The 25,935-nt window shown below is 46.1% G+C and overlaps 3 protein-coding genes across 3 annotated transcripts in view; 2 read left to right on the top strand and 1 right to left on the bottom strand.

Annotated features, from left to right (window-relative positions):
• The window catches only part of EIF3A (eukaryotic translation initiation factor 3 subunit A), a 39,221-nt gene extending 25,924 nt beyond the window's left edge, over positions 1-13,297 (top strand). The window contains exons 17-22 of the mRNA XM_001928342.7: positions 712-896; positions 5,675-5,763; positions 6,302-7,047; positions 9,391-9,616; positions 10,406-10,581; positions 12,073-13,297. Coding sequence (XP_001928377.1) covers positions 712-896; positions 5,675-5,763; positions 6,302-7,047; positions 9,391-9,616; positions 10,406-10,581; positions 12,073-12,308 — 1,658 coding nt within the window. The 3' untranslated portion in view covers positions 12,309-13,297. The remainder of the gene's footprint in view (positions 1-711; positions 897-5,674; positions 5,764-6,301; positions 7,048-9,390; positions 9,617-10,405; positions 10,582-12,072) is intronic.
• A 3,622-nt stretch (positions 13,298-16,919) lies between these two features.
• NANOS1 (nanos C2HC-type zinc finger 1) lies at positions 16,920-18,750 on the bottom strand. Its single transcript, XM_001928298.5, has one exon. It carries the CDS (start codon positions 18,661-18,663, stop codon positions 17,809-17,811), a length of 855 nt encoding a protein of 284 aa, XP_001928333.2. The 5' UTR covers positions 18,664-18,750; the 3' UTR covers positions 16,920-17,808.
• The window catches only part of LOC106506135 (uncharacterized), a 155,824-nt gene continuing 148,550 nt past the window's right edge, over positions 18,662-25,935 (top strand). The window contains exons 1-4 of the mRNA XM_084997505.1: positions 18,662-18,699; positions 18,753-19,109; positions 21,530-21,658; positions 21,755-21,864. Coding sequence (XP_084853631.1) covers positions 18,662-18,699; positions 18,753-19,109; positions 21,530-21,658; positions 21,755-21,767 — 537 coding nt within the window. The 3' untranslated portion in view covers positions 21,768-21,864. The remainder of the gene's footprint in view (positions 18,700-18,752; positions 19,110-21,529; positions 21,659-21,754; positions 21,865-25,935) is intronic.

The following is a 25,935-nucleotide window of genomic DNA, read 5'->3' as shown; positions in this document are numbered from 1 at the left end:
CCAGTGCATAGAGTCTTACTTAAAAAATAGAAGAATGTGAAACTAAGGCGATTGCCCCCCCCCTTTTTTTCCTTCCTATTTTTGGCTTCTCAGTGGCATATGAAGTTCCTAGGCCAGAGATCAGATCTGAGCTGCAGTTGTGATCTAAGCTGCAGCTACAGCAATGCCAGATCCTTAACCCACTGTGCCAAGGCCGGGGATGGAACCTGTGACCCAGGGCTTCCAAGATGCTGGTGAGCCTGTTGTGCCCCAGTGGGAACTTGACTTAACAGCAGCGTGCTGGTTCTCAGGTTCTGAGAACCCAACTTCTGGTTTTCTGCAGTTCGCCCTCTGGGAAGGTGTTCTATCCTCTGCCAGATTATTTCCACTTTTTTTGTGTTCTTGTACAAATTCTGCTTTTTTATTGTTTTTAATCACTGTAGTCTATGTAGTATTAGCATTTATTGAGAAACACATGCCAGATGAAATCTCAAGTTTTAGCTGGCATCCCAGATTCTGGGGAGTAGTTGGGGAGGGATTCTAATATCTAGTTGTGTTGAGTGGCATAAAACTTAAATTTTTGAATATCTTCTGATACTTGAGTTTAGCTGATTGTAAAAGAAAAAATTTCTTCCTATATCATGCTGCCTATTTAATACCACAAAAGTAGATCTAGCACTGGGGGAAAGGTGTGGGTAGGAGGCATACTTTATAACCTAACACATCTTACAGAGCGAGAAGAGAGAGAGCGTGCTGAACGGGCAAAGCGTGAGGAGGAACTTCGAGAATACCAGGAGAGGGTCAAGAAGCTAGAAGAAGTAGAAAGGAAGAAACGCCAGAGGGAATTGGAAATTGAAGAGAGGGAACGTCGTAGAGAGGAGGAAAGAAGACTTGGCGAAGATCCACTTTCTAGAAAGGTAAGTAAAGGCATTACTGTGTGTGTGTCTGTCTGTCTGTCTGTCTGTCTCCGTGCTTGGACTTGGCAGCTTTTTAAATCAGTTGTTCACTTTTCTTCTGAGGTCTGGTATTGCTCTATTTTCCTAAAGGCAGAAAGTTCCTAAGCAGGCAGCGTGGGGGTGGGGGGCAGAGATGAGACTTGTCTTAGCAAAGCTGAGATTTTATAGGCTTCAATTTAGAATAGTTGTCGGAACTAATTCTGTGAAACTACGTATTTGAGGAAAAATATCACAGTTGTATGGAAGAGGCACTGTTTTGGTTCCTCGAAAGGAGTTGCTGTGAATTAAGAGGATGATGTGTCGGGGCACTCCAGGTTGAATCTGGGGGGACAGCAATAGTCATCATTGCTTAGGAGCTAGTTAGAAATGCAGAGTCTGAGGCCCAGTGCCAAGTCTTCTGAATGAGAAGCTGTATTTCATTAAGGTACCAACTGATTTTAATGCTGCTCTGAATTTTTATTTTTAGTATGCACTCATGTTCAAAAATGACCTGTTTCCCACTTTATCTTGTGTCTCTTTAATTCCCTCAACTACTCAGTGGTGCTGTTGCTACCCACCAGCCACATTGATTCGAACCCCTTATTCTCCTTTTTTTTTTTTTAAGGGCCACACCTTCCCAGGCTAGGGGTTGAATGGAGCTGTACCTGTTAGCCTATGCCACAGCCACAACAATGCAGGATCCTTAGCCCACTGAGCAAGGTCAGGGATTGAACCTGCGTCCTCATTGATGCTGGTGAGATTCGTTAGCCACTGAGCCACGATGGGAACTCCCCTTATTCTCCTTTTTGTCTCTGTGTTCCTGCCTTAATTCAGATATTTCTATTGCTTGTATTATTTGCTGTTTTTACTGTTTCCCTAACTGTAATCTTCCCCAGCCTCAGACCTTCCTTTATGTTGTGTGGCCTGCTTGGTTTTTCATAGTGGGTATTTGATGGTTACATCTGCTCTTGTTTTCAAACCTTCCTTTGATTGGTACTCATTGCTTAGAGCTGAAGGTAGAAAACATGCCTTAGCAGTCAAGGCTGTTTATGTTTACTGCCTTTTTCATTAGCTTCATCTGTTACTGTTGTCTTCTTAGTCACCTATACTCTAGCTGTTCTGAGCTGGTTTTATGCCTTATTATGTGTCTGTGACATCTTCCTACATGCTCTGTTTTTCCTGGGATGTGCCATCCTCCACTTTAAATCAAACACTTCTTTTTTTGGTCTTTTTAAGGGCTGCACCTAGCATATGGAAGTTCCCAGGCTAGGGGTCAGATCAGAGCTGCAGCTGTCAATCTACACCACAGCCACAACAATCTGGGATCCAAGCCTGTCTGTGACCTACACCACAGCTCATGGCAGCATGGGATCCTCAATCCACTGAACAAGGCCTGGGATCGAACCCGTATCCTTATGGATACTAACTAGTTAAGTTGGATACCTCTGAGCCACGACAGGAACTCCACATACTTCTTATTTTTTAAGCTGAGAGCTAAGTAAGTAGCTGGAGTTCTCCTTGTTGCCATTTCTTTGAGCCTTTATCTGTAGCACACCTGTATTAAATGCTTATTTTTATTGGAGGACCTGCTACTAGCTAACCATGTGGTCTTGAGTTTGTTGAAAATATGTGTGGATAGATTTTTAGTTCTACTTGTTGCTAATTTCTATATTACGGGTATTCTTATTTGCTGGGTGCAAAGTTCTGTGGGAATGTATGAAATCAGAGATAGTTGTGTTTCATTTGCTGACATCCTGTTAATTTACTTCATTTTTGGAAGAAAGTGAGGCACATCACCCCAGTTAAGGGTTTCTGGGCTTTTTTCTTTTAGATTTTGCAAATCTGTGTTCATCCTTTCTGTTGTTTCTGTTTTGTGGGCCTCCCTTCCCTTTCATTTGGAGAGGTTTTTGTTTGTTTTTTATTTCCTCTCTTAATGGCTGCACCCTGAGTTATATGGAAGTTTCCAGGCTAGAGGTCGAATCAGAGCTGTATTTGCCATCTGTGCTGCAGCTTGCTGAGCCACAGTGGGAACTCCCAATAGGAGAATTCTTAGTTTTATCTATTCCCATTTAACATGGTAACTGATATACTTGGTTTTATTTGGCTTAGAGCTTTTTATTTGCTTCCATGTCATAGCCATCTCTTCCTTAAGCCAAATATAGGAGCTCTTTCCAATTCATTTGTGTTTGTCTCTAGTCTTTCAGCGATTACATACATTCATTCTTTTCAAAGTCTAAACTTTTAGTCTGTAAATTTTGAGAACTCCCGACCCTTCTCCAGATCAGAACAAAATTTTGAACATACCTTTACATGAATTTAATTGCCTCCACTGCGTTAAGACAATGTTATCTCTAATTAGAACTGATTTAACAGTTCTACAAACATATTGGCAAACGTTTTTGTGTATGTCACAAAAGAGGTTTTGTTTTTCTCACAGTTGAGCAATGGTTCATTGGTTAGGCCAGTTCAGAATCAGGCTCCTTCAGAACTTTAGAGACCTGTGCTCTCTATCCTGTGTCCTAGCACAAAGTGGGAGGAAGCTTCTTTTTTTTATTTTAGGGCTGTACCCGCCGCATATGGAGGTTCCCAGGCTAGAGGTTGAAGCGGAGCCAGCCACAGCCACAGCCACGTGGGATTCCAAGCCAAGTCTGTGACCTACACCACAGCTCACGGCATCGTGGGATCCTTAACCCACTGAGCGAGGCCAGTGATCAAGTCCGCAGCCTCATGGTTACTGCTACTGTTTCTGCTATGCTACAGGGACAGCCTGGAGGAGGTTTCTAAATATTTTTTTTTCTGCTACACCTACAGCATGTGGACGTTTATAGGCCGGGGATTAAACCTGTGTCACAGCAGCAACCCAAGCTGCTGCAATGACAGACAGCCAGGCTCCTTAACCCTCTGCACCACAAGGGAACTCCAAGGATTCTTGATCATGGTCTTGTTAACTTCCATGGATACTCAACTTTATTACTTGGAAGCTCTTAGAATGGGCGTTTAAAAATTTCACCAATGCTGTGTTTAGGTGCCTAAGCTCATGGTCTTTATAATTCACCCTTTTTGGCATGTGTGCCCTTTTAATCAGGATTCAGTTATCTTAGAACAGAGTGAATTTCTTTAACTTAGAGAAATATTTCTCTTTTCCCACTTTTCAAAATTGTATTCTTTATCTCTTTTAATATTTTACTTTTTTTTATCTCTGTTTTTTTGTAACTGGCTCTGATATTCCTGTTTAGTTTATATGTTTATCGTCAGGGCTTCTGCTGTTTGATCTATCAACTGACTTAAACATTTTGGTAATCACATTTAATTTTTTTAGAATTCTTTTTGTCTAATGTGTCATAGCCATCCTTAAAACCTCTTTTGAGGTTCAACTATTTGCACTTAAAATCTCCAGTAACTTGAATTCTTTGTTAATTTGCAGAGTGAGTGTGAAGGGTGGGAGAAACTTGGTCTTCTGGGTGTGGATGTTCTCTCTGTTGTAGTAGCCATAAGTTACATTGACAGTTGAGCTCATATTTTCTCCCACAAGGTCCACTTGGCAAAGTCTTTGCACAATTCCCACCTTAGCTTAGAGTCAGCAGCTATGATGGCAGATACTTATCATCTGGCTATTCTTGTTCTTCACTGCTTCTTATCACTAGGTGTTGCTGGAGAGTTGTTGCCAAGACACTTAAAATATTTAAATGATGGATTTCCTGCTGGGGGGCTGGGATTCAGGTTTGATCCCCAGCCTGGCTTAGTGGGTTGAGGATCCATCCTTGCCCCAGCTGTGTGGTTTGAGCTGCTCTGATGCCTGGCCTGGGAACTCTGTGTGCTGTGGGGCAGCCGAAAAAAGAAAAGGAAAGTTTTAGATAAAGATCCTTTTATTCACATACTTGGGACCATAGTTATTCTCAGCGTCATTCGATTTTTATTTTAGTCCTTTAGATATAGTCAAGTTGTGTCAGGTGTTTGTGATTAAAATTGTTTGCATTGCCTATTACAAAGGTTGTACCAGGTTTACATTTTTGCCTTAAGAGTGTTGTGTATCTCCCCATACCTTTCCATGGTGTGTAATGGCAGCCATGATATTTTGAAGAGGAAAATACTGTTAATGTAGCTCCTTGATCGGACATTTCACTGGCTCCACCTCTGTTGAGTTATTTGGAGCACAGGGCCTGTGTGTGTGTGTGTGTGTGTGTGTGTGTGTGTGTGTGTGTGTGTGTGTGTGTGTGTGTGTGTGTGTATGTGTGTAAAAGGGCCGTACTCACGGCATATGGAGGTTCCCAGACTAGGGGTCAAATCAGAGCTACAGCTGCCGGCCAGGACCACAGCCAAAGCCACTCAGGATCCAAGCTGGGTCTGCAACCTACACCAGAGCCCATGGCAACACCAGATCCTTAACCCACCGAGCGAGGCCAGAGATCGAACCTGCATCCTCATGGTGCCTAGTTGGGTTCATTAATAACCGAGCCATGAAGGGAACTCTGCACAGGGCTTTTTTTTTTTTGACAAAAGTGAAATTTTAGATCAAAGGAAATCTTTTGGTATTTTAGTGATTTCAGGGGCATTGTGCAAGATTGCCTTCAAGTGTTGTTATAAATGATTATGTGAGAAAACCTGTTTCCCTGTACTATCAGTCTGATTTAAATTTCTGAAACAATTTGAAACTTGCTTATATTTAAGGACTTAAGATTGTTAATGAAAGCACAAAGATGTTTGGTAGTTGTGATAAGTGTTGCTAATGTGGTGCCTCTCATTAACTTTGGTCAATGTAGGACTCTCGTTGGGGAGATAGAGATTCAGAGGGCACATGGAGAAAAGGACCTGAAATAGATTCTGAGTGGAGAAGAGGCCCACCGGAAAAGTAAGTAGAGTTAAGGAAGATAGGACCAACTAATCACAGGTCCTGTTAAATATCTTATTAGCGTTTTTCTACTTTGGTTTATTTTGTAGCAGTGGGGGAAAAAGAGCCACGAAAACCTTAAGCATGTGTAATGTTTTTCATTGTTTTGTTCAATGCTGCTGTAATTACTGACTTATAAATATCTTGGAAAATATGTGCTTTAATTTTTAAGTCCCTAAACCAATATTAAGGTTAGAGTAAGAAGGCAGAGTTTCATAATGTATTTTTCTTGTTGTTTTGAAAGTTTGTAGTACTAGGTTTAGAAATTGTTAGGGTACTTTTCATAAAGTACAGATAACTTTTTAAGACAGTCGTCTGCTTATTGGCTTATTGACATAAATAAGATTTTGGATTTGGTGTTATTTTTATTTGGAACTCTTTTATGACCAGGTTAATTGATTTAGACTGAATTGATTTTTTTAAAGTGAGTAAAATCCCCAAAGGATCATGTGCTTTTAAGGAAATTTTCCTTAAAGATGGTTGGCTTGTTGCCCTATAGAGATTGGAGACGTGGAGAAGGGCGGGATGAAGAGAGGCCTCACAGAAGAGACGATGATCGGCCAAGGCGTTTGGGGGATGACGAAGAGAGAGAGTCCTCCCTCAGACCAGACGAAGATCGGGGTCCGCGGCGGGGCATGGATGATGACCGAGGCCCAAGACGTGGTCTTGATGAAGATCGGTTCTCTCGCCGAGGGGCAGACGATGACCGGCCTTCCTGGCGTAACACAGACGACGACAGGCCTCCCAGAAGAATCGGTGATGAAGACAGGGGAAGCTGGCGTCATGCAGATGACGACAGACCACCTAGACGAGGACTGGACGAGGACAGAGGAAGCTGGCGAACAGCTGATGAGGACAGAGGACCCAGACGTGGGATGGACGAGGACCGGGGGCCTCGGCGAGGAGGTGTGGATGATGAGCGGTCATCCTGGCGGAATGCTGACGACGATCGTCCCCGGCGGGGCATGGATGATGACCGGGGTCCCCGGCGGGGCATGGATGATGACCGGGGTCCCAGGAGGGGCATGGATGATGACCGGGGTCCCAGGCGAGGGTTGGATGACGATCGAGGACCTTGGAGGAATACCGATGATGATAGAATTTCCAGGCGCGGTGCAGATGATGACAGGGGGCCTTGGAGAAACATGGATGACGATCGGATTCCCAGGAGGGGTGACGACGATCGGATTCCCAGGAGGGGTGATGACTCAAGACCTGGTCCCTGGAGACCCTTTGTCAAGCCAGGTAAAATTCTAGTGTTCAGAGAATGAGAATGGATGCTTTACAGAAACTGCCTAATGTGTTCACAAGTATAAAGTGAAATTGTACACTGACTAACCTCCACTGTTCTGTAGAGGATAGCAGGTTTTTTCAAACAAGGAACTCAGCTCTCATCACATTTTGATTGTTAAGAAATGTTATTTTCAACTGGAAAAAGTGAAAATTTTTAATGGACACATGACAGAGATTGGGCTGTTATTACTAGTTTTAGATAAACTGGTCTTTTATCTTTCCTTGGATAGCTCTGCATTGACTTCTGTGTCAAAAGCTTGTCTCTGAGCAGTTCTCTTGTGGCTTGCTTGCTTGCTGCTCTGGCACTGGTTTGATCCCTGGCCCAGGAACTTCTGCCACATGCAGAACTCAGGGTACAACTGGCCTTCCCCTCCCCTCCAAAAAAGAAAGAAAACTTGCCTCTGAGATCCCTCACACCAAAACCAATAACCTCACCCCCTTTTCTGCTTTCGTGATAGGTGTTCTTTGTTTTCCTTCTCCCTTGCTGACTCCTCCTTTCTCGGCCTGTGCCTTGCATGTTGGTGTTCTTCAGGTTCTGTTCCGGACCAGTCTCCTTGTATAAATAATGGAAAACAAACTGTACCTATCAAACGTTTGCTGTACTCTGGCCAACCAGGGAATTGTGTTCATGAAAGGAGTATATTTCCTATATAGTTTCTCAGTCTTGGGTCTGCTCATCATTTCATACTTTTTATAATTTCTCATTAATTAATTCAGGTGCCCAAGCCACTGCAGGGACAATGCTGGATCCTTAACCCGCTGCACTGCAATGGAACTCCTACTTTTTATTGTTCCTGAGTAATTGCGTATAAGTTTGGACTTTCTGTTACCATCTTCTCCAGATGACTTTTCCCCTTACCTTCAGACCTGTGTCTCCAGCTTTATATCCTACCTGTGTCACTGACACTCAGCCTATCAAAACTGAATTCCCACCCCTTGTCTTCAGGGGCACCACTGTCCTTCTGATTTTATGAGATGGGAGTTCTCCTTTACTCTGCTCTTCATTCTTTCTGTTATATCTTTCAGTAACCATTGTAATTTGTTCTAAATATAAATGTGAGTAGCTTCCTTGCCTAAACCTTTGGTGACTTCTGTGCAGTCTTATGTTTCTACTCACTTCAGTCCATTGTGAAGCTGTGTGACTCTGGGCAAGCCACCTGACTTTTCTGTGTGTGTAGAATGGAGTAATAGAGTGGCATCTCATTAATTTGTGATAAAGTCAGGGTATATTGAACCATTGCGTCTAAGGGACATAGCTGTTTAGGTTCCTTTGAGCTCTCTGGTCACAGTTTTTCTCAACCAGTCAACACATATAACCTTGTTTTATTTTTCTGTCTAAAGATACCTTATTTAACATACAGTATTGATTCATTAACATTGAACGCATGGCCAACAGCACTGTAACTCATTCTTGAATGAAGCTTATCTAACACATGTATTTTCTTGTGCTTGGGAATGCTGGGGCTGGGGCGCCTTTAAAAACTGAAGTCAACCACAAAAAGCACAAGAATGTGAAAGCATGGCACTAAATAGACCACCAAGAAGCGACTTGTTTAAAGTGGGAGAGCCGCAACTAGAAGTTAGCATTGCCTTGTTTGACTTCAGCTGAAAGCAGCCTTGTCAGGAGGCTCAAATATCTTGCCACACATGCTAGTGACTTGTAAAAGTGCTAGAGTATTTATTAATTTTGGAATCATAAATTTTAGCAAGTAGCAAATTAACAAGTATGGAATAATCTGCTTCTCTCAGAGCTGTGGTTAGGATTGAATGAGCGAATATAAGCAGGAGGTGGGGATGGGTGCTGTGACACATAGGAACAGAAACGGTGGTGATAATCATTGTTAGCCTTGCAGCTGTCACACATTTTCACTGGGATTTCTGCTTCCTTTGGCCTGTGCATGTGTGTGTGTGTGTGTGTGTGTGTGTGTGTGTGTGTGTGTAAGGGCCATACCTGTGGCACATGGAAGTTCCCAGGCTAGGGGTCGAATTGGAGCTGTAGCTGCTGGCCTCCACCACAGCCACCGCAACGTGGAATCTGAGTCGAATCTGTGACTACACCACAGCTCACGGCAATGCTGGATCCTTAGCCCACTGAGAGAGGCCAGGGATTGAACCCACATATTTATGGATACTGGTCGGGTTCGTTTCCACTGAGCCACAACGGGAACTCCATTTTGGTTTTTTTTAAATGAGGTTAGAGTGTCTCAGATTAGCATTTAGCATGGTGGTGGATGAATGTCGACATCAAGATCTCTATGGTTGCCAATCTGAGCGGAAATTGTTTTTTAAACATAGGTGGATGGAGAGAGAAAGAAAGAGCCAGAGAAGAAAGTTGGGGTCCACCTCGGGAATCCAGACCCTCAGAAGACCGTGAATGGGATAGGGAAAAAGAGAGAGACCGAGATAATCAAGATCGTGATGAGAACGAAAGGGAGCCTGAGCGGGACAGAGACAGAGAGAGGGACAGAGAGAGGGACAGAGACAGAGATGGGGATCGAGAGGATCGCTTCAGACGACCAAGGTTTGTAATTCTAATTAAGTACTGTCCGCGGCATTAATTACAGTTAGGTTGATTTTCATACTGTGCTGTGCCTTCCCAACTACTTAGGAAAGATGTGCCCTTCATTCCTTCCAGTTTAACTACTGGAATCATAGAACAGATTAAAAATTTTTTTAGAGGTCATCTTATTGAACCGGTTCCCTCATGACTGGAGGGAAGTGAGGCTCTGGGGCCTCAGCTGTGTGGCTCTGTGGCAGTGGAACCAGTCCAGGTTCTTCACTGTCCAGTGCTTTTCCCCTGTGATTGAGGTTAATTTAATTGCCTTTAAATTATTAATTATTTAAATTATTAAAAACCTCTCTACTTTTATTAAGAGTAAGTTCTAGCTTGCTCCCTCTAGTCAAAGTGGCTTTGTACTAATCTAGACCAGCACCAGTTCAGTATATTTCTGCAAGGATGAAAATGTCGTGTGTGTGTGTGTGTGTGTGTGTGTGTGTGTGTGTGTGTGTGTGTATTTTCACATGGTAGCTAGTAGTCACCTGTAGCTGTCGAGCATTTGGAATGGATTAGTGCTACTGAGGGAATGTCTTGGTTTTATTTTAGTTAATTTCATGGCTACTATATGTTGCACAGTTTAGATTCAGATATTCTCATTTGACCTCAATGCCTGAGGCATTAGTTTGAAAGGTCCAGTCACGGGTGTAAACTTTATTGCTGTTATTACTTGCAAACTTGGATATGATGTTTTCACTTACTGTTACCCACATAGTCTAATGACAGAACTTAATACATCGTTTTGAATGGCTGCAGGGATGAAGGTGGCTGGAGAAGAGGACCAGCTGAGGAATCCTCAAGCTGGAGAGATGCGAGTCGTCGTGACGATAGGGATCGAGATGACCGCCGTCGTGATGATCGCCGAGATCTAAGAGAAAGACGAGATGACCGAGACCGAAGAGGGCCTCCTCTCAGATCAGAGCGCGAGGAAGGTAGAAGTGTTCTCTCTGTAGCGCTGCTGGATTTGTGGGGAGCTGTAATTTATGTAGGATTGGGGGGAGGGGTTACTGTCTTGTAAATTTGTATGAACACCAAAAATAAGATAATAAGTAGATCATTTATTCCATTTAGAGTTTGTGGTTCTCACAGACTTAGTGATTGCTTTGTGAAGTTTAGCCCATCATTAACTTCAAAATATAGTAGTAGAAATAAATTGGATAGAAGAAATCTCTCTATTGATAAAACAAGTTTATGTAAAAAAGGAAACAGTTATTTAAAAATTAGGTCCTGGTAGATAAGCAAAAAGTGTAAAACATTCTTTCTCTTCAGTTGTAACAATTGAAACTTGAGTAGAAAGTAACTTTGTTTAAAATGGCTGTTGCACTTAGTAGTAGCTGTCTCCGAAGCTTTCACTGTTTGATTTGTACCAATGGATTATAAGGGTATTCTTTTATAGACATAATGAAATATATTCTTTCATTTGTGGTTAAAATTTTATCAAAAGGAGCCAAAAATCTTTTAAAACATTTTTATTTAGCTATATTTTTGTCACCTTGTCTTAAATATTTTTTAAAGATTAGGACACTTCCCAGGTCATAGATTTCTTCTTGCTTACAAACTTGCATTTCTAAGTCTGTATTGTTGTTGGAAAGGTTTTTCAGAAATTGTATCAAAATGATTAAAGTAGATTTAGCTTATTTATTTATTTAATTTTGGGCCGCCTATCTGGCATGTTGAAGTTCCTAGGCCAGGGATCAAACCTGAGCCACCTGTGGCAGCCCAGGCCACTGCAGTGGTAATGACAGATCCCTAACCCACTGAGTCACTTGGGAACTCCTAGCTTCTGGGGTTTCTTTTAATGGAGATTCTCTATCATTATCTTTTTTTTTTTTTGCTTTTTAGGGCCCCACCCTCGAATATGGAGGTTCCCAGGCTAGGGGTGGAATCGGAGCTGTAGCTGCCGGCCTACGCCAGAGCCATAGCAACACCAGATCTGAGCCACATCTGTGACCTACACCACAGCTCATGGCAACACTGGATCTTTAACCCACTGAGTGAGGCCAGGGATCGAACCTGCAACCTCAAGGTTGCTAGTCAGATTCGTTTCCACTGTGCCATGACAGGAACTCCTGTCATTATCTTTAATACAGGATTTCCTGAGTAATTTGAGGCATTCCTTTGGCTTAAGTTGTTTAGTCTGAGCTAATAGAATACAGTACAAATTTATTCTCTCTCCATTTAAAAAATTTTTTATTTTATCTTGTAGTATAATTGACCTACAATGTTGTATTAGTTTCAGGTGTACAACAAAGTGATTCAGTTATACATGTATCCATTCTTTTTCGGATTCTTTTTCCATATAGGTTATTATAGAATATTGAGTTGGTGGTTATCTACCTTATATGTAGTAGTGTGTATATATTAATCTCAGACTCCTAATTTATCCCTCCGTTTCTCCTTTTCTTTTAATTAAAACTTTTTAGTAAGTTCTTGGAGACGCGCTGATGACAGGAAGGATGACCGGGCGGAAGAGCGGGATGCCCCTCGTCGAGTTCCTCCCCCAGCTCTTTCGAGAGATCGAGAAAGAGATCGAGATCGAGACCGAGAAAGAGACGGTGAAAAAGAGAAGACCTCCTGGAGAGCTGACAAAGATAGGGAGTCTCTCCGTCGTACTAAAAATGAGACTGATGAGGATGGGTGGACCACAGTACGACGCTAAGCTTCAAGATTCAAACTTGTGTCTTACATAGGTTTGGTCACATTCAAGGATTATTATACTTGTGCTTCAACCAATCTGAATTGGATTCTTTAATGTTGTCTCACCATAACACAAAAAGCATGAACTTGTATTAATCCTATATAATAGATTGATCATGCACTGTTATCCACAGAAGGTTGGAAAACCATGCCATTTTTTGGGGATTTAAGGTGTTGCATTATTTCATCAATCATTTGTTTACAAAAAAGAAAAACTAAAAAATAAAATGTGAATTCTTCAGGTATTCAGTAACACCTGTACCTTGGTTATAGAACTGATCTTTTTTCTTTTGATTTTGAAATATCTGATATTAATTTGGAATGAAGTAAGGTTCTGTTATAGAAAATGTATTTGAAGGCTAAGGAGGGAGCTGAAACATTTTCACACCATTAGTGGTTGAGACATACCTCTAGTTATTTTGAGGTATTTCCTATTTGCTAAATTTGGAAAGTTTTTAGGCTTTACTATAAGTGCGGTAACCATTACACACATGGGATACAGTGAGATTTTTCTGTAGATTTTACTTGAGAGAAGGTGAGTATAAAGCAATTTGCAGTCATTGTAATGACAAGAATATTGCTTAAGTGTGAATCCAAAACTGATACAGCTTTTAAATTTTAAAGCGTTTGGTAAACCTATTGCTGAGTTTTTTTCTGTTGCCAATAGCCAACTGCTTTTCCATTTATGGAGATTTCATGCCTTTGAAACATTTTAAATATGACAATATTTATAAATGTCTGGTTTGGAGGAATTGTTTAAATTCTTTTTTCCTAATTTTCCTTTCTCTTCAGGATAGATTCTTTCCACAAGTAATTCGTAGTAATGACTGTGTTGACTTCAATTTTGGAGTGTAGTCGCAATGTTAAAGATTAACTGTTTGGTTTTATTGAAGCCAACACAGAACTTGCTGCTGTGTTTTTTCTTCAATGATAAATAAAATACTTACAGAATTTGTTTTTGTGTTGATTTGTGGTTAGATTGGTTTTGTTCATAATGCTGAATTTGCGTATTCAGTTGACTTTATTTCACTTGAGTCTTTTACTGGTACTATTTAAATATGTCAGTGTTGAGTATCAAAGAAAATAATCTAAATATAACAAAGCAAATGTGGCCAAGATGTTTCCACTGAAATATCCTCCTCCGTTAGTTGAGGAACCCCATAGTTTGATTATAACACTGTTCTGTGAGTATGGGGGATGTGTGTGTGTGTGTCTGTGTCTGTGTCTGTGTGGGTGTGTACACCTTGGGTTTTTCCCCTGAAATCAGTCATGAAAAATCATAACTAATTTCACAGAATGTTGTAAATTTATAGTGGCTGTAGGCACTTAACATTCTTCATGGTATTAAATAGAGGTGAGAATCCTGTTGGTACAGCTGTGATGCCAGGAGAGGGAGTATTAATGCTTTTTTCAAAGTTAAATAATCAGCCTTTCCTGTTTGATGTTAACATAGCACTTTTAAAAACAATTTTCTTAATACCTGGATTTCAAACAAGTGAAAGTCTTAAAAGGTCTTTTGTGAGGAGAGGGGCTTTTTCTTTTGTAGTAAGTGAAAGAACTTGGGTACGTAATCTGCTCTTAAGTTACTGGAGCAGGACTGTGCCTGTAACATTGCAGATAGGTCCCAACAGACGATTCCTTTACACTGATGTGTTTAGATGAGTTACAGATGCATGTCTTCTGATGGTTAGGTTTCCAGGCTAGACTGCACACCACCCCTTCCTTCCCAGACCCTTTTCCAGACTTACTGTTCTTTCAAGTTCTTTGTCCTGTGTGTTGGATTCAGCACAGGATAAGGGCAGAAAAGTCTGCTGTTTTGTGATCCTGCTCTTAGGTTTCCACTCTCAAGTCCTCACAACCTTACCCCTCCCCAGTGTTCATTCACAAGTGTCAAAGGAAAGCTGAATGACCCACATACCTCACTGGTGTCTTCAAGTGGGGCCTGCATTTTTAAACAGGGATATCATTACTATCAATATGGATCAATCTCAGGGTGGAGACCGTAGCTGCCAAAAGACTCCCATTCCATGAGTGTCCATAGTGGCTACCCAGGAGGAGGTTGGCATCTAACGTGTGGCATGATTTGGCTGTAAACTGGTCTACAATTTTGTTTTTTTTTTTTTTTTTTTTTTTTTTTTTTTTTTTTTTTGTCTTTTTGATATTTCTTTGGGCCGCTCCTGCGGCATATGGAGGTTCCCAGGCTAGGGGTCCAATCGGAGCTGTAGCTGCCAGCCTACACCGGAGCCACAGCAACGTGGGATCCGAGCCGCGTCTGCAACCTACACCACAGCTCACGGCAACGCCGGATCATTAACCCACTGAGCAAGCGCAGGGATCGAACCCGCAACCTCATGGTTCCTAGTCGGATTCGTTAACCACTGCGCCACGACGGGAACTCCTGGTCTACAATTTTGTAAGTGTAGTTGAAATACATAGAAAATTAGTGAAAGGAATGTTCGTGCTATAGCTAAGAACACTAGAAAATTAGGACTGCATTGAAAATTTTCTTTGAGGTGCACGTGTATTTGTGGTATAATTTTATTTATTTATTATTTTTTTTGTCTTTTTGCTATTTCTTTGGGCCACTCCCGTGGCATATGGAGGTTCCCAGGCTAGAGGTCTAATCGGAGCTGTAGCCACTGTGGAGCTGTAGCCACTGGCCTACGCCAGAGCCACAGCAACACAGGATCCGAGCCGCGTCTGCTACCTACACCACAGCTCACGGCAATGCCGGATCATTAACCCACTGAGCAAGGCCAGGGACCGAACCCGCAACCTCATGGTTCCTAGTCGGATTCGTTAACCACTGCGCCACGACGGGAACTCCATAATTTTAAATTATATGGTTTGGCTTACTTTATCTGTGCCAAATGTAATTAAATAATCCTGCAGTTTCTAAAAAGGACTTTGTGGGAAAATTGAAAGCCTCTGGAAATGTCTCCAACAGAAAAGGACAGGCTGGTTAAAGCAATCTTTTGAAGATTCTATACATCGTTTTTTGCTTTTGCCAATTATGCTGTGTGTTCTTAGGAAAACAAGTACTTTTGTTACTTTATATATTTTTAAACTTGGAAAAATTGGGTTTCTTTTACCCTAAATTAGTCTTGCAAGTGTATAAAACATTTTAGATTGAGAGTTGATTTTCAATGTGTTATAGTGGTTAGTATACTTTTCATAAGAGGTCTCTAGAAAACCGATGTTCTCTGTTCTTGCTTTCAAATACTGAGTTAAAAGTTAGCTGGAAAACAGGCAAATCTGAGGAGGGTCGCTATGGGGTGCTTTTTAAATAGATGAGTGGTTGCCTGGCTAGTTGCGAGGGTCTTCTGAATAAGCTTTCCCAGTACTCTCCCAACTTCAAGACCTACATAAACTATGTTGAACACATTCCAAGTTCTGGTAGAACAGTAACATCGGATCACCAAGGCATTCTTGCATTGACGGTATTAAAGCCACACACCTGATTCCTGGAAATACTGTCTATAATTTGGCTCTGAGTCACTTGCCTTGTCCTGGTGTGAAGAATGTACATATCTGGTGACAGCGACTGTTGACAACGCAGAATAGGGCAGCTGGGACAAGGTAACAGGAATACATTCCTGTCTGAAAACTGCCCAACGAGTGAAACTATTTTAAACTGGTATATTTTCTAGCAATATTGAAGAGAATAACTACATGGTTTTATTAAGCTACTTCAGTTTCAGCCTAGTCAGAGCTGAAGTTCTCTGGCCTGGGGCTAGATTAGGACTGCTTTTTTTTTTTTTTTTTCCTGACCGAGAAAGGGTTTTCGTTCCTCCCCTGCCCGCATTCTGATGTACTTTCCTTTGGCCAAAAAGGCTCATAGCTACCCCAATGTCATTTACAGCAGCTTTTAAGACTTTCAAAGGAATGTTCATGCAAATTTGCTGTGGAGGAAGTTGTTGACATGAAAGCAGTCTTGGTTTTTAGTAACCTCGCTAAACTCTCCTGGAACCTTTGTACATTTAGACTAAATCTTGCTGGTATTTTCAGACAGTGATTTTGTACATTTCAGATGACCTCCTTGTAATTCATTTCCATTTTTGCCTCCGGATGTCTTGTTGGTAGATACGGTGTGGTATGCACTATGGTGAGACAGAAAATGAGGGTGGAGGTTACGGGAGGAGGAAAGCACCTTTGCCTAAGGATTAGGTTTAATCTCACTATTATGGATAACTGGTGGGATTCCAGGAAGGGACAAGTCCTCTTCAGGGAGAATGGGAGTGTTGAGAGACTGTTCCTTGTCTCCACACACCCTATCCCCATGCCCTCAGTTACTTTAATTAGTGTTTATATAGGTCTGAGGAGGGTCTGTGATGTTTAAAGTCGAGAGTCCAGAGTGGCACCTCCCTGAGCACAGGTTATTACATTAACCTTCCAGAGCTCAAAGGATTCCATCTTACATTTAGTTCAAGAGGCCACAGCTGGAATGAGCCTTCCACTATTTAGGAACACTGGAATTGAGCATCAGAGTGCATACGGCTCCATTTGATCTTCAATAATCAAATATTTTTGAACTAGAAATGGCGAGGTGGAGGTATACAGACAAAAGGCCAAGTACCAGAGTGAAAGACAAGATTAATGAATTCATATACTGTTACTGTATAAATACACAAATTCTTTTAAACAGCACCATTTCCAAGTGTATACACAATATTATATAACCTGGCACGACTTTGAAAGATGGGAAACGCTAGTTGCTCGTTCAGTAATAAAAGATGTGGTACATAAAAGGATAAGGAGCTGTATTCTACCTGCCACAGATTGTACATCTTTACACCTCCAGCTAGGACAGAAACAAGCCACGGGGGGAACACCCACCCAAACTAACACTGGAAAGTTTACTAAGCCTTCACTTAATGATGCTACCAGGCAGGTGAGGGTTGCTTCACCTGGAATTAGAATAACTGATTAAGGACAACAGAAATATTATTACTTGTTTCAAACAATAAAAGTCATTTTGCTGACATTCCATAAAATCGCCAGTTAAGTTCAGTTTAGAGGCTTTTAAAAAAATATTCTAGGCCTAGTAAAGTGCCTCCATTCATAAAATTAAACATCCAAGATTAGATTGAGACAATTTCATATACTGATGCGCATCTAAAATAGGTTGACGTATAGAGTAAATAAACACTTCTAAGTTGCCACATTTCAGTTAGTGGAACGAACACCCAGCCTTCACCGTCTGGATGTGCACAAACTAGAGATAAACAAATCAAGATTTTAGCTTCTAGTCTTAAGCGCTCTTCGACAGGAAAGGACTCAGTACCGCCGGGTTCTTTTGAAAAAAAAAAAAAAAAAATCAGTACATCTCAAGTTCAACCAACAGCTGAGCTCCACGCTCCTCAGCAGCGAGAGAGAGAGATGGTGCGCAGGCCAAACTAGACATTGGGCAGGCGGCGACCCTGGTGGCGTCAGGTGGCAGTAGCAGACCGGAGTCCGGGCCCTCAGCGCAGCTTCTTGCCGGGCAGGCCGTCCCTGACGCTGCGCGGCGGCGGCACTTTGGAGAGCGGGCAGTACTTGATGGTGTGCGCGTTGTCGCCGCTGGCGCCGCACAGGGGACACGTGTAGCGGCGCAGCACGGGGCACAGCACTCGCCCGTCGGGTCCCTTCAAGATGTGGGTGGTGTAGAGCGCCACCGCCTCCTTGTTGTTCCGGCAAAACACACACACCTGCAGCTCGGGCTTGAGCAGCCGGGCGCCGGCCGCCCCAGAGGCTGCGTGCAGCCGGGGCTCGGCCGCCCACGCCGGGGCCCGCTCCTCGCGCGGTGCCGCCTCGGCGGTGGCGGCAGTGGCGGGTGCGCAGCCCAGCAGCACAGCGGTGGCGCGACCCGCGAACGGGCTCAGCTCGGCGAAGCGCTCCTCCAGCAGCCCGGCCTCCGAGGGGTCCGCGCACAGCTCCAGCGCGCGCAGCTCCAGCGTGCCCCCCAGGTAGCGGCCCCGGGACCCCGGCTCGTCGCTGTCGTCGTCGTCGTCCTCGTCGTAGTCGGGTGGCCCCAGCGCGGGCCCCAGCGCCCCAGGCCCGGCCCCCGCGTGGGGGGAGCAGCACGACGAGGAGGAAGAGGAGGGTGGGGAGCCGCCGCCGCCGCCGCCGTCCTCGCCGCGGGCGCAGCCAAAGCGCGGCTCGCCGTCCACCGCCTTGGTGATGAGCGTGGCGAGTCCCAGGTAGTCGTTCCACGAGCTGAAGGGTTGCGGGTGCGCCGGGCCCTGGGCGCTCACGTAGCGGGCGCTGGGCACGAGCGCCATGGGCGGGGGGACGCGGCCGCGGCGGGGCGAGCGGGGCGCCCAGGGGAAAGCCTCCATGGGCGGGCTGCGGGCCGCGCGCGCCGCCTCCCCGCCGCCGGCGCGGGCCGGACGGAAAGGACGCGCCGAGCCTGCCCGCCGGCCTGCAGCGGGGTGGGGCCGCCTCGCTGCCTTTTATCGGGCCCCGCTCCTCCCCGCCCCCCGGCCTCGCTGCCGCGGCCCTGCCCCCTGCGCTCCCCCGCCCCGGCCACCTCGCCTGCGCCCGGGACTGAGGCGGAGCGGAGGCGGACGCGGACGCGGACGCGCTGGGGGGGGCGGGCGGGCAGTGCGCGCGCTCCGCTCCAGCCCGCGCGGCCCCCGAGCCCCCAGCGTTGCGCCAGCCTCGCCAGCTGCCGGGCGGCTTTCATTCTGGAAGGGGGTGGGCGCGGCGCCGCCTCGGGCCGCGGCGCTAATTGGCTGCGGACCAGAGCCCCCTGCGCCACGGGCGCCGCTCCGGACGCTGATTGGTGAATCCCGGGGAGGGGGCGTGCCCTGCCCGCGCAGCTGGGAGGGGAGGAGAAAGTAGGCGAGAGGAGCACGCGAGCGGCGGCCGCTGGGGCCTGTCTTCGCCTGAGCTTTGAGGCCTGGGTTTGGAACAGGTGACCAGGCCTGGATCTTCCGCGGCCGGGTGGTGAGACCCACCTCCAGCCTTTAGTGTCCTGGACGAGCTTCTGCCTTTTGAGAAACCCCTTCTCTTCTTTCCTTCTCACCACAGCATCAGCGAGCAAAGCTGTGGGGAGGCAGGACTTGGCGCGATCTAAGGATGCAGTTTTCAAGTCAGAACCGCCCAACAGCCGAGTAACTTCCGTTTGCACGGTGCTTTGGAGAGCTTTCCACTGGGTGAAATCCTCGCGCAGACCTCTGAGGTTCAGAGAGGTTACGATGGTTTTTGCCTAGGAAGTAGTGGAAGGACGCAGGGCTTTCCTACAACACGCAGCACCTCCCAGCAGATGTTCTGATACCCTGGTGGACATTAGCTAGTGACTTAGGTAGGAATGAGGGCTAGGCCAGAGAGTCTTCCAGCCTTAGGACAGTGATTGGTGTGTGGGTAGCTCGTCACTCCCGCCCCCTCCTCCGGGGTTCATCTCTATTAAAATCTGAGCTGTATGTGCAGTTTGAAAAACAAAGCATATTCAGCGTCACTATTTAATACTTTGAAATGCATAAAATATTTTTGTAGAAACAATGGAAAATAAATCGGAAGATTTTTGATTAGATGGCTGTGAGGTGGTCATGCCCTTCCCAGGAGAAAGGGCAATACTTTTTTTTTTTTTTTTTTTTAAATGGAAAGTAGGAAAGGTATTAGCTGCTGGAAGCATTCTTTTTTTTATTCCATATACTGCCCCCCCAGCACATGGAAGTTCCAGGGCCAAGGATCAAATCCGAGCTGCAGCTGCAACCTACACCATGGCTGTGGCAAAGCTGGGTTTTTAACTCTCCTGGGAGCATTCTTGTAGGGTACTGTGGAACAAGGAAAATGCCTCCTCTGGTGGCTTAGCTGGCAGGCAGGGTTGGCTTCATGGGGCCCCGGCAGGGTTTCCCTTCCCCTCTCTGGAGGAGCTGATGTCGCAGCTGTCACTAGGTGTGAGGCTAGGCTTATGGGTCTGGCTGTGCACAGCAGGTTTAGGACGGCCCGGCAGGGGATGCTCAGAACCTAGGGCTGGCATGAGTTAATATTAGCATGAATCAGTGAATCAGAATGTTAGCAGTGGAAGGGATCTGGCTTTACAGATGGAGAAAATGAGACCCAGGGAGGAGAAGGGCTTAAGGTCACATGGGAAATTTAAAATCACAGCCAGAACTAGGACTCAGACCTTGTCATGACTGGCTTGGGGGCCTTCCCTCTATACCATGGGTCCCGAAGGAATTTCAGACGTCGAGTCTGTGCACGCATCAGCAGAAATCAAGTGTGGCACACAGGGGAGACAGGAAAAAGAGAAATGAGATGGGGCTTTGCGCCTCTGACGTGGGCCCCTGCACTCAGGAGCAGTCGGGGGGCTGGGCAGCAGGCACGGGGAAGGCCTTCAGGCAGTAACGTGATGCCTGTTCTGGCCACCTGTTTGCATGTGGGGTGGGAGATATGTTTTTCAGTCTCTTCCTCACCTCCTACTCCGTAACGGTTGATTTAAGTCCCCAAACCAGGCAGTGATATTCTGCACTTGCCAACCCAGTTCCTTTTCCAAGTTTGTGTTGGCACTCAAGTTAAAAAGCTATTCCTTTATTTCCTCCCCTCTCCCACCAAAAATAAATAAAAGGGCCCGGATGGCGTGAGGCTCCTGCAGAAGCGTGGCAGGTTTGCTGACACTGAACTCTGAGCTCTTACCATGAGAACGCCGGCCCCCAGAGTGGTATGAAGAGTATTATTCTATAAATGGAAAATTCCACTCTGTGCTCATAGCCCGGCAGCCTGCATACTTTCAAGGTATGCAGGCTTTTCAAGCTCTGAAGGCTGGGAGCTGCCATTCTGAGAAAAACTTCTGCAAGGAAACTTTAAAGCTGCCAGCTGCTGGGTCCAGTCCCCCTTGGCCAGGCCAAGAAGAGGATGGCAAATAGACGAGGCCTTCTCTCCTCCCCGACATGATTTTTTTGGCCCTTGTGGTTTTGCAAAAGAAATAAACAAGCTTAAGTGAACACAAATAGGAACAAATGCCTTGATTCGGAGCTGCAGCCTGGGTGGGTGGGTAGTGGTGGTTGTGAGATTGATGCCCTGGAGAGAAGTGGAAGGGTGCTCAGTGTCCTGGGGGCCTGACTCTGTGCTGTTTCCCCAGGGTGCTCACCTATCATCTGCTGTTGACCTTGCCCACAGCAGGTGTTTTGCCCTGAAAGAATATCTGGAAGTGGAGGTCAAGAGCATGAAGACTTTTTTTTTTTTTTTTTTTTTTGGCAGGGATCACATGCTGGGCCTCCGTATACTGAGAGCCTTTGCTGTCAGTGACCACAGAAAGGCTGGAGTGGGCGCCCGGGCCAGCACTAGGCTCAATCAACAGTTACTTTTGTCATCAAGCACGGGCCTCAGGTAAGCTCTCCGGCTCCCTTTGGGACAGTGGAACTGAATTCCAAGAGGTTCTTAGTTCTTCTGATGAAGTCTGACTACCTTTTGTTCCCTTTTCAGGAGTCTGGAGTGAAATGGGCAGAAAGAGCCAGAATATGAAAACTTCTTCGAGGGACGCCTTCAGATTGATGGAGGCAGGAAGACAGATCAGGCCGGACCTCATCTCCGAGGTTAGAGAGTGTTGCTCAGTTTCTTCTGCGATGGGGCCTGTGTGGCAGAGGCAGAGGTCTCGGCCAGTGCAGGGGTGGGTTGGGGGGAGGGATGCTGCGTTCCCACCTCTAAACGTGGCCCCTGGTCCCTATCCTGGGCCACTTCCTTTGCTGGCAGCAGAACTGAACCATGAGAGGCAACACACAGACCTCAGTCGTCTTGAGTCTCTTCAGAAACATGAGATCAGCCCCAGGGAATGAGGCAGCTTGGCGGGGGGCCAGGCAGCTACAGAGATGCTGTTTGTCAGGCTCTGGGTTCCTGCTGACCTGCCTGCCAAGCTCCTTCGAGGGGCAGGAAGAGCAGTGGCTCCCCCAGCCGTGGGCCTGGAGGTGGGCGAGGTGCTTTGGAGCATGTCAGGGGCACACTTCTGCAATGGTGTGGACTTTGTCCGTGAGTCACCTCTGGCCAAGCTCAGGTGTCCTAGGGACCGGGCTCCTGCCCTTTGGAGAGCTTGTTGGGCCAGCGGCTGGGTTTTTATCTGGGTCCTTCTGTAGAGTCCAGTGTGGTCTCTGGATGCGGCCCCTCACCCCTCTGGGCTCCAGCTCCCTCCGATCAGTGAGGGGGCTCATCATGTAGATTGGAAGCCGCTTTCTCCCTCTTGCTTTCTTACTTATGTTCTGGAAGAGTCTCTCCCTCGGCCTAGTGGATGATCTGTGAAAGGGGCAAGCCAACAGAAACAGCCCATTTCCCTGACTGAATTAGGAGAGGACGCCCTCCTGACAAGGGGGATGTCTGTTAGTGGATCTCTGGGAGGCAGTTTGAGCCCTTCTTTAATTTTATTTTTTCAATTTTTAATTTTTAAAAATGTATTTTTTTTTTTGTTTTTGGGCCGCACCTGCAGCATATGTAGGTTCCCAGGCTAGGGGTCCAGTCGGAGCTGCAGCTGCTGGCATGCACCACAGCCACAGGAGTGCAAGATCTGAGCTGCATCTGCAACCTATACCACAGCTCATGGCAATGCCAGAGTCTTAACCCACTGAGCAAGGCCAGGGATCGAACCCCTGTCCTCATGGTTCCTAGTTGGTTTCATTAACCCCTGAGCCATGACAGGAACTCCTGGGCCCTTCTTTAAAAAGACCTGGGAAAAAAACATGAGGAACCTCACCTTCTTTCAGTCACTGGCAGGGTGTGGAGCTGAGGCAACCCTGAGGTGACAAGTCTTAGGGACAAAAAGCTGGCATACTGGTGATGGCTACTTGGAAAAATTATGCTAAAAAGAAAAAAAAAATGGGGCGTTCCCTGTAGCTTAGTGGAAATGAATCTGACTAGTATCAATGAGGACGCCGGTTCGATCCCTGGCCTTGCTCAGTGGGTTAAGGAGCGGGCGTTGCCATGAGCTGTGGTGTGGGTCAAGGACGCGCCTCAGATTCCACGTTGCTGTGGCTGTGGTGTAGGCCAGCGGCTGCAGCTCCGATTTAACCCCTAGCCTGGGAACCTCCATATGCTTCGAGTGTGGCCCTAAAAAAAAAAAAAAGACACACACACAAAAAAAATGACGCTTCGGTGACATTTCTGTTGATGTGACTTGTTGCCCAAGATAAACATCTTTATTGTTTCAGCCGCTGCGAGTCAGGTATTCTTTTACTTGCAGCTGATTTCACTCTAGTTGAGACTTGTAATAATATGAAAAAAATGCACTTGGCAGTTCTGTCAAAAAGGGGGAATGCAACATTCTGGTCCGATGGAAGTGACAACCATGTCAGAAGTGTGTGTGTGTAAGAGTGAACGGGGGCAGGAAGGAAACACAGAGAGCTGGGACCAGGGGCTCCAGGTGCTCCTCTCTTACCCGCCCTGCCTTGCGCCGGAGCCTCCCAGCTGATACTAGGAACGATAACACCACCGTGGCCAGACCAGGTGCTTTACACAGGGTCTCAGTTAGCCCCTGCGTGACCACTGCACGAGGCAGGTGCCGTGATTGCCCTTGTGTTGTGCAGGAGGGAAGCCCGCGGGGCTCACGTGTAAACCTGGGTCCCTCCCCAGAGCTGGGCGTGAACTTACTTGGATGCACCTGGTCATCCTCAGGCCCTGAGGCTTCTGGGACTCACGGGGGTGGGGGCGGTGGAGAGGCCGGCTTGGGGGTGGGGTGGGGTGGGGCACAGGCGACGGGAGCAGAGGGAGACTGTGCAGGGAGCTGCCTGGGCCAGACGGGGCACAGCCAGCGTGTCGGAGATTGTCCCCAAACAAAACTGATTCCAGGACTTCCTGTTGTGGCACAGTGGAAACGAATCCGTCTAGGAACCTTGAGGTTTCAGGTTCGATCCCTGGCCTCACTCAGCGGGTTAAGCATCGGGCATTGCTGTGAGCTGTGGCGTAGGTCGCAGATGCAGCTCAGATCTGGCATTGCTGCGGCTCTGGTGATTCAGCCCCTAGCCTGGGAACCCCCATATGCCACGGGTGCGGCCTTAAAAGACAAAAAAAAAAAAAAAAAAAAAAGACGAAAAACAAAACAAAAACCGATTCCATTCACAAGTCAGGGGGATTTTTCTCTTTCTCCAGTAACGGGGCCTTTGGTTCAGCGAGTAATCCTTTCTCTCGGTAATACACCCTCCCTCCTTCCAGCCACGTGGTTTGCTCTTAGAAATCTGGATTGTCCTAGTTTTGTTTAAAGCAAGATATGCCTGGAAGTCGATGGCCTGAGGGGCTGAAGCCCCTGGGTTGATGGTGCTGGTAATGATGATAATAACAAGAGCGCCCAGGTTCCTTACAGGCACCAGCAGGAGCGCATATTGTTTCTTTTTTTTTTTAGGGCCACCCCCAGGCAAATGGAAGTTCCCAGGCTAGGGGTTGAATCAGAGCTACCGCTGCCGGCCTATGCCACAGCTGCAGCAATGCCAGATCCCGGCCATGTCTGTGGCCTACACCACAGCTCATGGCAGCACTGGATCTCCGACCCCCTTAAGTGAGGCCAGGAATCGAACCCACATCCTCAGATTCATTTCTGCTGTGCCACAACGGAAATTCCTGGTCAAGTCATTTTAGACATCTTCTCCGGGTCTTAACTGACCTGCATTTTCCCAGCTGGTCTGAGTTTCCTAGGGTTTCTTATGCCACACGACAAACCTGTTCCTGATGGTGAGTTGGCATGTGGGTCTGTCCTGGGGTTTCTATGGCTTTGGGACCAGAGGGCAGGGTGGTGGCCTAGGCTAGTTCAGATTGTTTAGCCTTGAGCAAGTCATTTCCCTTCTCTGTGCCTTAGTTTTCTGTTTCATTGAAAATAATTAGGTGGCCTGAGTGATTTCTCAGCTCTTCCCAGCCCTCAGGTTTATTTGCTCACCATCAAGGCCTTGGGCTGAGTGTGAATAAGATGGTGTGCTTCTGGGGTCATGGGGCTTATACTCTGGTGGGTGGACAGACAGATGGTGATGCTTTGGAGGGAAGTATGTTAGTTTCCTGTTGCTTCTGTAACAAATCGCCACCATCATAGTGCCTTAACACTGCACAAACCTATTTGCTTACCATTCTGTAGGTCAAATCTGAAATGGGTCTCCCTGGGCTAAAATGAGGGTGTATGCCGGGCTGCGTTCCTTTCTGAAGGCTCTAGGAGAGAATCTGTTTCCTTGCCTTTTCCAATTTCTAGAAGCTGCCTGCATTTAGCTGTGGCCCCTTCTTCAAAGCTAGTGACAGCAGATTAAGTCCCTCTTATGCTACCATCTCTCTGATTTTTTCTTCTGCCTCCCTCTGCCACTTTTCAGAACGCTTATGATGACACTGGGGCCCACCTGGATAATCCAGGCTAATTTCCCTGTTTTAATGCAATTTAATTTGCAATCTTAGTTCCACCTGGAACCTTAATTCTTCCTTGCCAGGGAGGGTAACATAGTCTCTGGTACTAGGAATTAGGCTGTGGGCATCTTTGGGGGCCATTATTCTGCTTCCCCCAGGAAGAGTACAGGAAGAGACTGTGAGACCTCTAGCCAACCTAGGGGACATCTAGCCAACACGCAGGGGACCCATGTGTCATGGGTCCCAAGACCTTACCATAGCTAGAGGTCAACTGGGCTGGAGAATTTAAGTTTCCTTTGACACTGCAG

This window comes from Sus scrofa, chromosome 14 (genome assembly GCF_054392235.1).
Source record: "Sus scrofa isolate SSC_HxYL_T2T_F1_AM1 chromosome 14, Sscrofa_HxYL_maternal_Yorkshire_Landrace_v2.0, whole genome shotgun sequence".
Lineage (NCBI taxonomy): Eukaryota > Metazoa > Chordata > Mammalia > Artiodactyla > Suidae > Sus > Sus scrofa.
The sequence above is the reverse complement of the archived record's forward strand: the minus strand, read 5'-3'. Positions and strand labels throughout refer to the sequence as shown.